The sequence below is a fragment of the Cygnus atratus genome, chromosome 2 (genome assembly GCF_013377495.2).
Source record: "Cygnus atratus isolate AKBS03 ecotype Queensland, Australia chromosome 2, CAtr_DNAZoo_HiC_assembly, whole genome shotgun sequence".
NCBI lineage: Eukaryota > Metazoa > Chordata > Aves > Anseriformes > Anatidae > Cygnus > Cygnus atratus.
In genome coordinates, this window is record NC_066363.1 from 110588026 (window position 1) to 110604814 (window position 16789).

At 37.8% G+C, this 16789-nt stretch overlaps 1 protein-coding gene across 6 annotated transcripts in view; it reads left to right on the plus strand.

Annotated features, from left to right (window-relative positions):
• Window positions 1–16789, plus strand: part of GREB1L (GREB1 like retinoic acid receptor coactivator) — a 135451-nt gene that overhangs the window by 95326 nt on the left and 23336 nt on the right. For 4 of the 6 annotated variants that reach the window (XM_050708454.1, XM_035564096.1, XM_035564098.1 and 1 more), the window contains 8 exons: window positions 1623–1808; window positions 6235–6561; window positions 7428–7556; window positions 8186–8320; window positions 10893–11090; window positions 12982–13162; window positions 14726–14918; window positions 16416–16549. In XM_050708454.1, coding sequence (XP_050564411.1) covers window positions 1623–1808; window positions 6235–6561; window positions 7428–7556; window positions 8186–8320; window positions 10893–11090; window positions 12982–13162; window positions 14726–14918; window positions 16416–16549 — 1483 coding nt within the window. Of the gene's footprint in view, window positions 1–1622; window positions 1809–1887; window positions 1924–6234; window positions 6562–7427; window positions 7557–8185; window positions 8321–10892; window positions 11091–12981; window positions 13163–14725; window positions 14919–16415; window positions 16550–16789 lie in introns of all 6 variants that reach the window. The other 2 variants (XM_035564095.1, XM_050708453.1) reach the window with 1 other exon arrangement.

The following is a 16789-nucleotide window of genomic DNA, read 5'->3' on the forward strand; positions in this document are numbered from 1 at the left end:
GAGATTTCTGAGAGGACCTGATTTGCAAACGGGTCATGATGAGGTCAAATTGATGCAAAACCTCTGGCCAAACTGAAATTTTGTACAAATAACATTTTTGTAAAATCCAAGAATAGAAATATTTCCATGTAATGAAAATAGCTTTCCAGTGTAAACAACTTACAAAACAAGAAAATATTTCCTGTATGATCCAGATCTTGAAGCCCAGGGATTCTGCATGAGAACCAGAAAATTGTTATGTCCCGACTAATCAGAAGTGAATCGTACTAACTTTTTGTCTTTTATAGTCCATAAGTATTGTAAGTGACTGAGATAACAAATCAGGCTTTTAAAATTCTTTAGCTCTATGAAGCACATTGTTAACCCTTAGAAAGACACTGGCTTTTACTTCAAAAGTATGATTTGTAATGTGAATATCCTTTTCAAGCTGAGCAATAAGGGCATAATATATAACAGAGGTGGTTTGGCCAGTACTGCCAAAATTTTGAGGAGTGATTTTTTTTTAACTCCTTAAATCTCTTTTCAGTCCAGCATGATACAGCTGCTTGTATAAAGTAGCTTTAGTGTTAACAGAAAATGCCTGTCAATACAGTCCATGGAATAATTCATCATTCATGAAGACATAGAGAAGTTCTCAGAGTCCTCACTTATAGAGATAATCCTAATACAAGCAATTTCAAAAGAACTAAGAGGGCCATCTGCCCTCAAAGGGTAGTAAAACCCTCAAGGCTAGGGTTACGCTTCTTTTGGTTTGTTTTGCTTAGTCTTGTTTTCTGGACACGTATTCTGAAGTTCTAGCATGGTGCTTGAATGTTTTCAGAGAAACACTTCGTTATTAAAGATGAGGGTGTCTGCAGTTATCAGCTTAAGTGCAAATTGAATGCAGCCCTTAGGCTCTTGGAGAGTTGCCAATGAAGTCCTCAGCTAGGCTAAATGTTAGTGTCCCTGAGAAACAGTGTCCTATTAATAGTACAGAACCAGATGTACCCAAATGGATGGGTTTGGCAAAATCTGTGTGCAAATTATTATTTTTTTTTTTTAAAGGAAAACATTCTCAAGGAAGAGTTAGCCTGTTTTCATATGCTTTGCCTTACAGAACAGCATGTTTAGTTGTTGATGTTTATTTAACCTGTGTATGAAAACAGAACATAAACATGGAAAAAAATGCAATTAATCATGGCAATACTGCGGTAGCTGAATCAATTCTAATGTTACTGATGCTGTTTTCATAATGTTAAGATCAATGTTCTTTTCCTTCCATTGATTTTTGGGTTTTGTACACTCTGTTATGGAGAATGTGTATTTAAAGGTCAGGTTAAGACCCAAACAGATATTATTCTCATCTGTATTTGGATAAAAATAATTATTATCCCAATGGTATGCGGTTATCCATAGCTTTTGCACGTCTTTGTGATCACTTGTTTTAAAAAAACAGCAAAGGAGCAGTGACCTATTTCATTTATTTTATAAGCAATTATGATGTCAGGAGTGGTCACTGATGCAGTATGTTTTTCAAGGTAACATTTAGGAGAAGTTTGGAAACTTTTATGTAGTGCAAGACTTCATGTAATGGATTATCTTTCAATTTCTGTGTTTTTTGTTTGTTTGTTTTTTTATGAAAGGTTATGGCACTTTACCTTATTTCTATGGCAATGTCGGTGATATTGTTGTGAGTCCCTTACTGGTGAATTGCTACAAGATTCCACAGCTGGAAAACAAGGATCTGGATCTCCTGGGTTTGACCAGCAGTCAGCTGCTAACCGTGGAGAACATGATACTTTTAACTATTCAGTATCTTGTACAACTAGGTAAGCAGCTTGTCCTAAGTGCTTCAGTTTTCATTTCTTACTATCCTTTTTCTCCCCACCCTTTTTATTTCTGTTTCAGAGCCAATTTTCTGGCTATTTTTTGTGCCTGGAAGAGGTAAGTGGCTCCATCTAGTGTGTGTGACTTTGCTCCTTCGAACATCTGACTGAAGAAGTGAATTTAAGGACTGATACTGCTTCTGCTCTCCATATGGGGATTGACCAGGTCACCTCTGTGAAAATGGATCCTCATTTGCAATGCAGATAACTCATTTGCTTAGGGTATCAAACCATCAGTTATCACAGCTCTTTCTAAAGACGCTTGGTCTGTTTTATTCAGTTTCGTGACAAATGCCAGCAGATGTGTGATGGCCATCATTGTTTTGGTGACAGCACCGTTTACATGAAAACCACATTTGTTTTTCAGACTTAGGCAAGTTATTCAATGAATATCTCATTCTTGCAAATGTATTTGAAGTGGACCCTTTGCAAGTTTGAGAGCAAAGCACATTTTCTTTCTCTTATTACAGGTCCATTTTTCCCTACCTTAGGGTAAAATACAACAATGTTAACAGTAAGGTTTTAGAAGTCAAAGAATATTGCAGGATAGCTTTAGGAAGCTTCTCACAGCAGTCTCCTTCTTAACTTCTGTATTTGAAAAGATACTGTTTATTATAGAGGAGTGTGAAGTAACTTTAGTGGGGATCATGCTGCTTTTCCTGAATTGGATTTCCGTTCGGGCATCTATAATACATAATGGTATGAAATGTGCAGACATTTCAAAAGAAGTACAGCTGGTAATAACACTATAATTTGGGGAAGTAAATGCACTCTGTGTAGGTTTAACCCCTGTGTTCTTATGCGTTGCTGTTCTCTGCTGATGCAGAACTGTTACAGACAGGAAGGAGGCTATCCTCTGTGTTGTAATGCCCTCAGTGACCTGTTTGCTTTATTTATCATTCTCTGCTGGGAAATGCCCTTAATAGTCCATTGTATGCCAGGTTGGAACAGACAAAGTGATTCTTTTTCTTTATTGGGTGAATGTTTTTCTCTTGCTGTTCTCTCAGTGGGCTTAAACTTGTTATTGGAGTTTTTCATCCTCGGTGGAAAGTTTGTAGAGGTTGCATTTTAAAACGAGCTGCCTCACACAGTTCTAGATTGATAGAGGCAGCTTGCAAATTTCCTTCAGGGAATCATGCAGCAAGCTGGTACAGCATTTCCAATTAAAAATAGGTGATTTATTGAATCTCGTGGAGTCAGTGAACCACATTCCATAAGCAAATCCAGCCTTAAGGGAATGTTTCGTCTTTATTCGCTGCAAGCTAGAGCAGGCCTTGTTCAAAGCTTCTGGAGCTTAGCTGAGCTATGTCTAGGAAGCACTGTGCCTTCAGCATAAAGAAGTTGCCATATTAGCAGGTGTTGAGTTTGGCTTTGGGTACTAGCTGTTGAAAGCTGAGCAGTTTTCCTCTTGGACATATGTGAAGTGCGAAATGAAATGAGGGGGCAAAGTAAATACGTTTTGAAGAACATGGGGATCAAAACATGGCACAGGTTTTCATCTTGCTCCAAACTTAAAACTGTTTGAATCCTGACAGTTGTAGCCTTTATCCCATATTGTATAATCAAAGCAGATTAAAGATGGAGGGCAGTCATGTTCCAAAGTTTTTTGACAAGGAGAAAAGACAAATTACACACATAAATTAGCAGTTTATTCATGTGAGCCTTTTTCTTGAGTAAGTAGGGTTAAAAGCTATTATTTCTTCCAGAGTATATTACAAAAGAGTAAGATAAGGGCAAAGATCAAAAAAACAGACAGAAGAATGACACAGCCTGAGCCTTGCCTAATTTTTTCAGATCTCACTACTCGTGCAAAATATTTTTGTGTAAAACTCTATATGATTGCAGCTCATACAGATATTATTTACAGAAGTGCACCTTTTTGGTAAAATATACATGTGTGTGTGTGTATCTATATATACACATAGGAGAATTCCTTTCGGTTTCCTTGTGAGACAAGACAACATTATTAATTGTGGAATAATACCGTTACATTTTCTGAAACCGCCTGAGCAATCTCAAAGTGATGTTACAAATCAAAGCAAACAAGTAAGTAGGTCTCCGATACTTTCATTGTAAACCTACTATGAAGACTATTCACAGTTAAAGCTGTGACCGTGAGCCATAGCGTTGCTATAAATTCCGCTGACTGATAAAGGAATAACTAAAAAACTATCAAGAGGAGTGTTTGATTTCAGTGCTTTTTACAGTCTACTGCCTTTGCTTACTCGGATTTCACATTTGTTAACTTTGACAGCATTTATAGTGAAGTATTCTCAAGCTTTATTTTTGTACCTCAAGTTCCCATATTTGCCATATGGGTTATACGGGTTCTGTCACTTGCAGTCTTCTGCTTTTTATTACTGCAGTATTGTTTCTAGCAGCACTAAGGTCTGTGTTTTGGTTTTTCAGATGGAGGAGATTTCTGGACGCTCTGTTAACTACCTGTCTAGAATTATAAAATCATTCTTTCTTCTCTCTTGTTGTGGGACAGTCGAATCACTTTGACTATGCATATGCTGTGACACCCAGAGGTCTCTGTAGCTTCCATATCTGAATGCGCATGCAAACTCAGTCTCTGTCTTCTGTGTAGACACCCATACCTCAGGAGGTTGTTCTAGCAATTCCCCCAGTCTTAGATGGTTGGGGCACACAGTGGAGTGTGTCCGCCCAGAAATGGAAGGCATTTGAACATGTCTTAAACTGTAGGTGCTTTTGGAAACATAACTATGTTAATAAGGTCTTCCTCAGACGTGATTTTATATGGTATTATTCCAGTTCATTTTCTGAAGTGAAGACGATCCCTTTGTGTACTCATTTCTGTAGGGAGGCTATCAAATCCTCTCTTTTAACTTTGATAGATACTTGTTACGTAGTTATGAAGCTATTTATAATCAAACATCTATCATTTTGTCTTTCATCTCAAATGATTTCACTTCCTTTGTTTTTCTGGATAATTGTTGTGGGGAAAGATTGCCACGAGTCAACTGTGGTGTTAAACATGGTGCTAATTTCAAAATATTTCCTTATCAGTGCCTTTCTGATAACTAACTTTATTTTGAGAAGTTTTTCTCTTATAAATCATCACCTTAGAAAGGAAGAGAAAATATATTTCCAAAAAAGATAATTAGAAATACAGAGCTATACCCATAACTCTCACCAATGCTTTATAGGCCATGATGTCCATACATTAAATTAGGTTAATCAGAACTTCGCAGCAAAAATGTAAACAGCCTTGCATTTAGAAATCTATAGCTGTCCTGCCATCCTATGGTAATTGGGTGAAGACGCTCTCCATATTTACTTCTCAAAATGGCAAAATGACAACAGGCAGCAATTTTGTGTATGACATACTTGGTTTATTTACCCACTCCCTTCCCTGCTTCTCACACAATTTTTCTGCTTCCTTTTTTCACTGTTCACTTCATTTCTTTTCTTTGGTCCTGAAAGAAAACATGCAAACAAACAAAAAAAAACAGCATTTCACATATCACTGGTATTTAACTCCCCCTTTTTGTCATAGACAAGCAAACTGCTGAAGTGTAGAGCTCTCTGCTTTGGCACTGACATGGGATCTTGGCAGTTTAAACTATGGATACTTTTTGCTCTGCATTCATGAATATTCTTCATATGTTCCTGAGTATCTTTGACCATGAGATAAATCTTATCGAGCAAAATCTTATCTAGAGCTGAGCTGGTGGACTGATACTAAGATAGGATAGCTTCTATTTTGATTTACCAGTTGCAGTTCACAACACAGTTTACAAACTCTGAGTTATGTAGGTTTAAAGTTGTATGTACGTATGCTTCTTAAAATTAGAAGTTTGAAAATTTGCTAAATCAAACCGTAAGAGAAGAGGTTAGACCTGTTTGCTCGTGTATGTGCTTAGTTTACGTGTATGCATGATGAGAAAAAGCAAAATGAAGACCAGTTGACAGGCTTTGTTCATATTGTGTGGCTGTGATTAGACTGCAAGGGTGAGCATTTGTGTTTTCTGCTGTAAAGACAAATGGAGGCTATGTGATTAATCCTTCTGTTCCAGGCAAAAGGCACGTATTTCCTCACCTTCTTGTTTGTCCCACCAGTTTCTGAGGGTAGAAAAACCAGGAATAAAATGGAATACCTTATTGTCAAAAAGAAAATAGGAGGATGCTGAGAGAGAAAGTATGGTACAGAGAGAGAGGGGGGCTTCTAATATGAAATAGGAAGAATATGTTGTGTGGGTAGATATCCACGGAGTAGGGAGTGGGTTTTTAAATGTAAAAAATACAGCGAAGGAGCTTGTCACATAAGACAGACAAGAGATTAATCCTGGTTCAATAACATTTTGATATGAGATACTGTTCTCCTATTTGTTTGTTTTTAACGTAGGTCCTGACCAGATACCCCTGAGGGAAGAATTTGAGCAGATCATGTTGAAAGCTATGCAGGAGTTCACTCTGAGAGAGCGATCCTTGCAGATGAGTGCACAGTGCATCTCTGTGTCGCCAGGTCAACTCCCTTGGCTTGCTAGGTTAATTGCTAGTGTGTCCCGGGACCTTGTGCACGTGGTTGTTACCCAGAACTCACTGGCAGAGGGCATCTCGGAGACCTTGAGGTCTCTCAATGAAGTGAAACATCAGCAAAAGCTCCCAGATTATGTAGTTGCAATTTGCACATCCAAGATAAGAGGAAATGAATTCTGCGTACTAGTCCTAGGTAAGTACATTTGCGCTACACTGTGAGTATTAATGGAAATCTGCTGAATGCATTTTCTCAAGACGTTGCTCCAGCTTTTAAATTTCCAGCTTTTACATCCTTTTTTTATTTTTATTCTCCATCATATTTTTGCTCTGCAATGTCATAGTTCACTATTCCTCCATCAAGACTTGGAGTACTGATGTCCATGAGGACCTAAAAAACCAACTGTATGATAGTCATTATGGCTTCGTGAGAGGTCTGAAACTTCAGTGGCAATCTTAGACAATATCTTGGAGTGACCCAGTGGCAAATGAGTCTGTCTGTCCTCTGTTTCATGTAACAGCTGTGCCATCTTGCATGATGGTATTGGATTGACCACAGTCTTCTGCAGATCACTGTAAAACAGAATATGCTTTTTATCCTTTCTACTATGTTGATTTTCAGATTCCTCATTGGCGATTGGCTATGATTTCATGTGTGCGTAAGTGTTTCTGGCTGGAAGTGAATTTTAACTCATCGTGTTTCCTTTGTAGTCAGATAAATTAGTAATATTCTTTCTTTTTTCCATACTTGGGATAATTACTTTTTCATATTTAACCAAAATCCTTCACTCCATCTAAGGTAAAAACGTGTATTTTGCATATCATTTGTCACTCAAGTGTGCAAACCTATGGACAGTGGCTGGCAAACGATGTGCTACACAGATAAAACTATTTCTCCTGTCTCTAGCAAAATAGGTTTGAGATTCTCTCCCAGTGTGTTGGGTAAAGGCAGTGGAGATCCATAACTGAACATCAGCGTACCCTTTACCTCTAGGATGAAAACATTGTGTTCACAATGCACTGTGTTAAAGATTGATCTTGCTTTTTCCCCCTCTTCTCCAGGTCAATATCAATCTAGAGCACTTGCAGAAAGCATGCTTACCACCAGTGAATTTTTGAAAGAGATCAGTTACGAGCTCATCACAGGGAAAGTTAGTTTCCTGGCATCACATTTCAAAAACACATCTTTAGGTAAGCAAACCTAAGAAACAGAAGCTCCAGCAAAGACAGTGATTGTGTCTTTTTTTTTTTAGGGTCGGTGTTTCTTCTGTTCAGCAGTTAAAGCACACATGAATACAGTTTTCCCTTTTGCACTGTGAGGCATCTTTTCTTTCCCTTCATGAAGTGAGTGTAAAGGAGTACTCATCCTTCACCTCTGCAGTGGGAATTATTCCTCTTGTGACAAAACATTTTTAGCACTGTGTGGACTGCTGAATTTGACAGGAGAGCATGATTCTTTGTTTGCACTTTTAGCACAGGTGTTAGAAGCTGTTATGTAGTGTGTTTCTTTGTAATATCTGACATCATCAGATGTCACCATTAGCTGTAAAGGCACAGAACTGAAATTATTCATCTGTGGTTTTTTCCTTTCCTTCTTTCTGTCTTCCTTTCTTTCTTTCTTTTCTTTTCTTTTTCTTTTTTTTTTTTCTTTTTGAGTTTATTCAACTGGCAAATTTCCCGGCCCTCTCTTCCCTTTATTTCCAGTCTGCTGCCCCTTCACAGATTTGCCATCAGCCATGTGAGAACATCTGTATGTCATGTTATACATCATTTATCTTAAAGTGCTTCCAGATAATTCGGTGTTGTTAATTCTTAACTAGGTGATGATTTGGACAAGCTGTTAGAGAAAATGCTACAGCAGCGAGGGGAAAGCGTCATTATTCCTTTTAATGGAGATGTTAGTGAATGCGTATCATCACAGGAGGCAATTGCCATGGTTTCTACACAAGAACCAGGTAATGTTTTTTTACATGCAAGATGGGAAATAAGTGAGTAGTTTGTTAAATGTCAAAATACATGTGCCTCAGAAGAGTCTGAAGGCTGTAGTCACTGTGCCAACCTTCAAATATTAATATTGCCGTCTGGATGTAGAAATACATCAGTCTCCTGGACAGAAAACCTCAGTTGCAATTTCAGCAACGTTTATTCCCCCTAACTTTTATAATTCCAAAGTTAAAATATGTGATCATCTGTTCTGCACTAAGCAGAGTAGAGAAGATGTCAGTGTGGGCTCATCTCACCCTTGTACAACTAGAAAAGGTATGTAACCGTACGTTCACGGCAGAGGAGAACTGTGTTCTCCTCCTGATCTCCCCAGGTGTCCTCCTGTGTCTTAACTTTTGATATTCCTCACTTTCCACACATAGAGTTGTAATAACGTACTATGCAGTTGTGCCCTGGGGCTTACTTTTTCCCAGTTTTTGAGGAGAATGTTTTAAGATCTCGGAGTGAGTGTGCTAGGCAAGCATAATCTATAATTTTCTTACTTGATATATGTATTATTCAGCATAATGTGATGAGATACTTAGGTGCAATGGATGAGCTAGGCGTGTCTACCTAAAAATGCTAATTATCATTTTTCCCTTTTTTGGAATTGTTTTATTATTCAGAGTTTTAACCACACTTTCCTTTTCATATGACAGTAATGGTAAAAGAAGATACATTGAGCTGCTGTGAACACTGAGATTCTTTTAGGTCTAGTATTAAAGCAAATTCAACCTCCAATAAAGCTTTGTTTTCCCTGTGAAAGAAAGGTATGCTTTTGACTCACATTAGTTAGTTCAAATTAATCATCTCAGGGTTAAATCTGAATGAAAACAAGACGGTTTATAGTCTCCAAATGGATCAGAAGATCCAATTAGGGTGGTTGCCAGAAGGACAAGCCTTGAGCTTCCACGCAGGATTAATTTGAAATTATAACCATCTTTTGATTTTTTTTATGATTATTATTATTTTATTTTTGTTCTTACCATGTAATGATGTGCAGTGGTGCTTTTTTAATCCTTCATGTTTTTTTCAAAACAATTATTTTGAGTTAGTTTTGTCTTTAAAATATGGCTATACAATGACTTAAGCTACAGGGAATCTGCCTGAATAAAAAAAAGGGGAGGTAAGTCTCCTGGGCGGTGAGTGGGACCTTTCTCCAAAAGTAGATCCACAGGAGTGAACAATGAAGCAGGTCTGAACAGGAGATAAGTGCACACATGAACACATGTATGTCTTTGTAAAACTAATGTAGAATCATTAAGGTTGGAAAAGACCTCCAGGATCATCTGGTCCAACCATCCCCAAATAACCTCAAATTTTCATGTAAATTATAACATTTTTTAAAGTGGTTTGTTACTTGAAAAAACAACTGTAGTTCTTGTGTATTAAATTTGTATTAGATCTGGATTTTATTTTATTTTATTTTATTTTATTTTATTTTATTTTATTTTATTTTATTTTTTAATGATAAACACTGTTCATCAGGATTTAACCCAGTAGAAAAACTGATAGAAAAACTGTAATGGGATTATTGTAAATCCTATTTTACTGTTGGTAACCTGCAAGCTGAAAACATTCAGGGGCTAGTTAAACATGGATTGTCAGGCATAGAAATTGCCTACTGGAAATACTGAAAACAGGAATATGCTTTTTCTTGCAGGAAACAGGAGTGTTCTGCTACATGCCTATAAAAAGCCCAGTCCCCCAGTTCTCTGCAACTAGTATATTGACACTTATTAAGCTCAGTTAAATCTGAGACTAAAATTTTGTTAAAAATCAAGAAACCTCCAAACAAATAAATGCTCTCCCCCCAAAAATAGTTGAGATTTATTTCATAAGTGTATTGCTTATTTTCGCTTTGCAGTATATGTAAGGATAAGACAGATAGACCCATGGCTATCTCAATGCTTACTTAGAGTGGGGCTCAAGAAATCAGAGTAGATCTCATGTACAAATGAACTCCCAGCTTCCCTGCTGCACTGCTAGAATCTTCTTGGCAGGATTATCAAGGCAGGCTCAGTTTCCTCAGGTTAATAGGTGTGGTGGCTCTCCTCCCGTGGTGCCCTGAGCACCGTAACCTCAGCTGGTTCTCCTGACAGGAGTGGGAGAGGGAAGCTCCTGAAGGAGAACAGCAAGCTTCAGGAGAAGATCAGGGACATGTAGATATCTCTAATATATGCACGTTATGTATGTGTTGGTTTGTTTAACGGATTGCATTTCACTGTGTTAGCATTGACATTTCCTTGGGCCGCACCCTTAAAAATACTCAGAAACACTTAAAGCACTTAAAAATGGGCAGTACTGTACCTGAGGTCATCTGACAGATAATCACATTTTGATTAAAAAGAGGAAGTTGACATTTGTGATTTGTACCCAGCTTTCCAGAGTGTTAGGATTTATTCTGGTGAGTGATTTTTTTTTTATTTTTTTTTTCTCATAATAGAGGGTAGGCTATTTGGAGGGTCATGTGTGTTGGGGGGTGGGAAAGTAAACATGTTTCTTGTTGTGTTTTGTTTTCTTTTTCAAACACACACACTCTAGATTTGGATGTTGATACCTTCCAAATTTACCAGCCACAGCTTACAGTTGCCAGAAAGCTCTTGTCCCAGGTTTGTGCTATAGCAGACAGTGGCAATCAGAGCCTGGACCTGGGCCACTTCAGCAAAGTAGACTTCATCGTTATAGTTCCCCGTTCAGAAGTCCTGGTGCAGCAGACCCTGCAACGGATTCGACAATCAGGTAAAAGGAAGGGGAGGAAAAAGAGACTTAAATCATACCCAAGTATGTGCTTGCTATTAAGTCGTCTCTGATACAAGTGCTCCTGTATGTATTTTGCATGTCCTGTATTGGCTCCATTAGTTGGTATCATTGATGAATTCAAAACATCTTCCTTTCGTAAACTAGGCCCGAGCTGTACAGCAGAAGTGGCAAAGGAAATTGCCATATTCATACAGATCTGAGGAATGTGTGACCTGAAGAAGTATCCAGCTGTCAAGGAACAGGGGGGGCATGAGCGAATGCAGTTGTTCAGATCTTTTATTCCCTATGATTGCTAGTGCCATTTGTTCTAGGTACACTTTGTGCATATGCTCTCACGTATTAGCACAAGCATAAGTGCAGGTAAATTTACATAGGCAAATGGGTAATACACTCACATTAGCAGACAATAATTGCCATGCTGTTTCAGATAGTGAGTTCTTTTGTTGGGTTCTGCATCTGACCACAGCTGGTATCAAATACATCAAGAAGAACAAGAAAGCTTTACTGTCCAGGTGATGGAATATGTCCCCTTTGAGAACAGCTCTTTTTATCCACTCTGTTAGTGATTGATATGTCCAGAAAAGCATAAGAGTTTCTCTTCAGAAAAAAAAAAAAAAAATCCTGTCTAATGGAACCGTGGACTGTCTGTGTAGATGTTTGGTCATTTTTGGCTCTTGATCTCTGATATTGTGGAGTAAATAAGTCCTTGTGATAGCTATATATTTAGGATATTTTGTTTGTTTGTTTCATCGGCAGGACTTCTTTTCTACCTTCAGCTGTATCTAATAATCCCTTGTTTTTGCATTTGAAAGTCATGGATATGAGCATCCAGTGTAATGTTTCTATGAGTGGCTCTAGGTAGCTGTTGGCTTTTTTTCCCTCTTGTTTTCAACTCTGAACTAAAATGTCCCATGGTTTCTGATTGTGCCGGTATCTTGATGTAGCTCAATTTTATGGTCCATCTCTGCAGGTATTTTTTCTCAGCTTGGTACTGTTTTACTAGTAAAAGGAAAAGAATGAATTAGATTGCTTGAAATAGGGTTTTCTTTTCCTTCCTCATGTAACCTTGTTTGCTGTGTTTTTTTTTGTTCCATTCCTTGTTTCTTCACCCATTTTATTTACTTTATCATGTGTGTGTCTTAACAATGCTGCACATTAAACCAGAGGTTGTCTGATATTAGTGTTTCACATTTATTTTATTATATTAAATGAGTGGTTTCTACTTTACGTTTTACATAATTTTAAAAGTGATTAAGAGCGTGGCAAATAGATAGTTGACCCACGTGTCAGTGTGGTTAATTGCTACTTCTTTAATTCAGAAGATGTTCAAAGCTATATACATCTTGCCTATTTTATGAATATGATGGCAGTTTGTCATTACAAAGACTGCTAGAGAGTAGTTGTGGTTTACTGACATTTGGACACTAACATTGAGGCAGAGGCAAGGCATGAAAAAATGATATTAGAGTTAGTTTTACATAAATTTAAGATTTTTGCGAAGGAAAGGTCAGAGTAACTACTTCTGACTGTGGCAAGGTTAATATATTACCTAATAAGGGGAAGTTTGGCCTAGTATCGTGGAGCACAGCCAACTGAGTGCTGCTCTGGAAGTTTTTGTGGATTTTTTTTTCCTTTTTGGTAATGTGAGAAGTCTTTGGAAGGTCTTCAGACACTTTTTGTAGGAAATCCAGAAGCGAAGAAGCAGATGTCAGTCTCCAGTGTGAGAGAAAATGCATTCTGATAATCTTCTTCCTGAGGCATATCAGTGATTTGGCTAAGTTGCGATATTGGCAGACAATACCTACAGATGACAATTAATTATTGGATGTACTCAGAGGAAAAGATTTTTTTGCATTCTCCTTTTTGGTAGGTGTCCTTGTGGACTTGGGCCTAGAAGACAATGGAACAGCGTATCAGAGAGCTGAGAAATACGTGGTTCGGCTAGACAATGAGATTCAAACAAAATTTGAAGTTTTCATGAAACGAGTGAAGCAGAATCCATATACGCTGTTTGTGCTGGTTCATGACAATGCCCATGTAGATTTAACAAGGTAGGTGCTTCGATATACTGAAGGAAAACAATCCTCTTCCAGTATCTTTCTATTAGGTATTTCAAAAGACTTATCACTTAGAGGTTCCTCTAGGCCTAAGGCATCTTGTTCCTCAAAATCAGAAATTGTCTTCTTTACTTGAGCCTGATAAATAATTAACTAATTAGTTAGCTGATTCTGATTCAGCTGAAATTGGATGAGACTAGCTTCAGATTTTTGTATCCCTAATAAAACTGTTCACAGGAGTAAGAGCTATGGTACTGAAGTACAGGAAGAAGGGCTGAAATTTGCAACTTTCTTTGTCTTTTTCCTATTTCCCTGTTTTTTTCTGTATGTACACCTGAAGCTGTCTCACGTTCTCAAACTAGCCATGTTTTAATCCATGCTTTTATCCTTGATGACAGTGTTGCTTTTATTATGAGAAGGCTTAGATATATTTAATACTTTTCATCTTCTAAAAAAGGCACTAGCTCCTGTAAGAAAAGGATTTTAAAAACTGTTGAAGTTGGTCAGTGTCAGATCTGCACAGAACATATACACATGTGCAGAAACATTTCTTCACGCTGAATCACAACTTTACTATTGACAAAAAGAAAGAAGTAAATAAATAAATAGTTCTGGTCTTGATCTGTGAGTAAACTGAGGAGAAAAATTTTAATGGGATTTAGACATGGTGCATTAGGTTGTGGGACTCATTTGGATAGCAAAGATAATAAAATACTTTCCTTGAAGGATAGCTGAAAATAACTAAAAGCAACATTCTTCCTATTTTTTCCTCCCCATTGAATTTTTGTTATACTGAATTTGGAATTCCTGTTTATCACAGAATCATAACATGGTTTGGGTTGGAAGGGACCTTACGGATCACCCAGTTCCAACCCCCCTGCCATGGGCAGGGACACCTCCCACCAGACCAGGTTGCTCGAAGCCCCATCCAGCCTGGCCTTGAGCACCTCCAGGGATGGGGCATCCACAGCTTCTCTGGGCAGCCTGTGCCAGTGCCTCACCACCCTCATAGTAATGAATTTCTTCCTAATGTTTAATATAACACTACCCTTTTTTAGTTTATAACCATTATCCCTTGTCCTATCGCTATATTAAACTATCCTGGAGGCCAAGGTGATTCCAGGAGCTGGAAATCAGGACAGCAGGTTCCCTGGTCTCTTAGAAAAATGTATCTGTGTGAAGAATCCAGTGGATTTTATAAACTTGTTACTCTATCCTAACCCCACAACTCATGCAACAGTGTTCCTCAGTAAGAAGGACATCAGCTTTGGCTTATTTTTGGTTTCCTCTGTCTGATGATCTTTTAAATTGGCACACTAATTCAACTTCTTACTTTCAGCAGATTTTGGTCCTTTATTTAGTTTTTTTTTCCCCTGTTGCCTGACTCTACCCACAGAGAACACTCAAATGGTTTTGACATCTTTCACCCTTTCAAAGAGTTTTTTGGGCTGTGATTCTCAGTGCCATGGTCATTTGGAGATTTTTCTGGAGGAAGAGAGTAACCCATTGAATCTCAGGATGTCAGTAAGGCAATTCTTTGCATTCTTATTTCTGCAGTGCCATTTCAAGTTCCCTGTCACATGGTGAGCCTAGTCATGGTCTGGCTGATAGAGTTATTAATTGCAGGGAGGTCCTTGAAGCATTCAACCTCCTTGTTCTTCAGGTCAGCTCTTTTCCTTACGCCTTGCAAACGCAGCAGTCCAGGATCAGCTCTAGCAATGAGGTACATTGGATACAATTTGATACTGTGGTAAGTGTTTAATTTATAATTTTAATTGTGAATCTTAATGTTGACTCTTCACCTAACAGAATCTAGCAGATATATACGTTAAAACGAAGTGTTAGAAGGGAGTTCTTTCTCTGCTGGAGTTTGTTTACTCAGGCTCTAGCTACGCAGTCCTGGGATGATGACAGTAGAGGTAGCATTGACATTTAGGCCCAGGAATTTCATGTTTTCCTCTATCCAGTCACGTAAGATGAGTAATGACTTTTTATGCTCTGGTCAGACAAAGCTATGTAGACATGCTGGAAATCTGTGGAGCTGGCTTTGCATTTTCAAGCAGTCTAACTTTTGACTGTAAGTGGTATGTCATACAGCCTGTCAAGTCTATTCACAACTTTTCAAATGTTATTAAAAAACGGTGCACTAGGTTAACGAGTTACAGTGTAGTAAGTGCCATCACTGTGCAGACGAGGTGAGAAAAGTCACTTTGACATTCAGTACCATTAGCTTTACTGACCATTTCAGCCAGCTGATTCTGAGGATGTTTTGGCTATCCTTTCTAAAAAAATACCCTTTTTTCCTCTTCGTTTGAAAAAAAATTGTATCAGATTGACTTTAATGTGTTGAGTGGACCATTGGTTTCTGTAAAGTATATTAAAATATTAGCTGGAAAAAGTTAAAGTTAAAATAAAAGGTTATTTCCATAAACTCCCAGCATGCTAACAGTCAAACAGAATAGTGGAAACGAAGGAGTGAATGAATACTCAAAGTTTGCTTTTTGGTTGATTGTTAATGTAAGCCATTGTGGTGATGTTCTGTAAAATGGTCTAGACAATTTTTTTTCCCAAAAGTAAAAAATAAACAACTTCAGTCTTTTGATTAAACAGATAACTCACAGAAAACAGGAGATTGTATGTGATTAATTACATTGCTAGTGATCACTGGTGATGTAAATGCACTGGAGACCATGCTGTGCTTCCAGCAGGCACCTCATGAAATTTCAGGCAGTAAATACTCTGCCTTTCTGATTGCTGTCAGTAGATTTACGTTCCTGCAAAGAAATGATCAATTTCTGTTTGTCATTAGAGATGTGTAGAATCTGACGATCAAGAAGAATTTTGGAAATGAATAATGCTTCTGTTTTCAGGTTCTACTTTAAATAGAAATGAGATAACAGTTGTCAGTAAATATATAGCCAGAGTCATTATAGGGATATAGATATAGGGAGTCAGAAAGGAATTATCAGGATTCTGAAAAACCCCTGCAATCAAAGGTAGAAGATACATTGAAAAATTTGAAAGGACCTACACCTGTCTTTTCCTAAATGTAGACAAATAGTAAGTTGTGATAAACAATTTAAATTTTATTATATTCTTTGAAACAAACCAATAACATCGAAGGAGAAGAAATGAAAGAAAGGGTACTTTGCTTTGGAAAATACTTTTCACTTATCTTTTAAATGACAAAAGAAATTAAAATTGTTTCCAGCTTTTCTTACGTTTTTGCTAACTCTGTATGGAACAGGATGATACTGCCAGTGAAGACAAGCTATACTTCGGCTTGAATGAATACAGCAAATCCCTCCAATGGGGAGTCACAAGTCCACTTCTGAGATGTGATGAAACCTTTGAAAAAATGGTCAACACGCTTTTAGAAAGGTAAATAGGATTCTGCTTAATTGGCATCTTAAGGGTGCAGATATATTTATGAGCCCCATCTCAAGGGGATGAAGACATGATGACATTTGATGTTGATCTAGGGATCCATGAAGTATGTGCAATTTTTATTTTTGTAACAAATTTTGTACTGTTGAAGAAGCAGGGGATGTGCTTCATTTACTTATGGAAAGATTAGGCCCATGCAGTGGCAGTCCAAGCTCGTCTGTGCTGCTCCTGCCT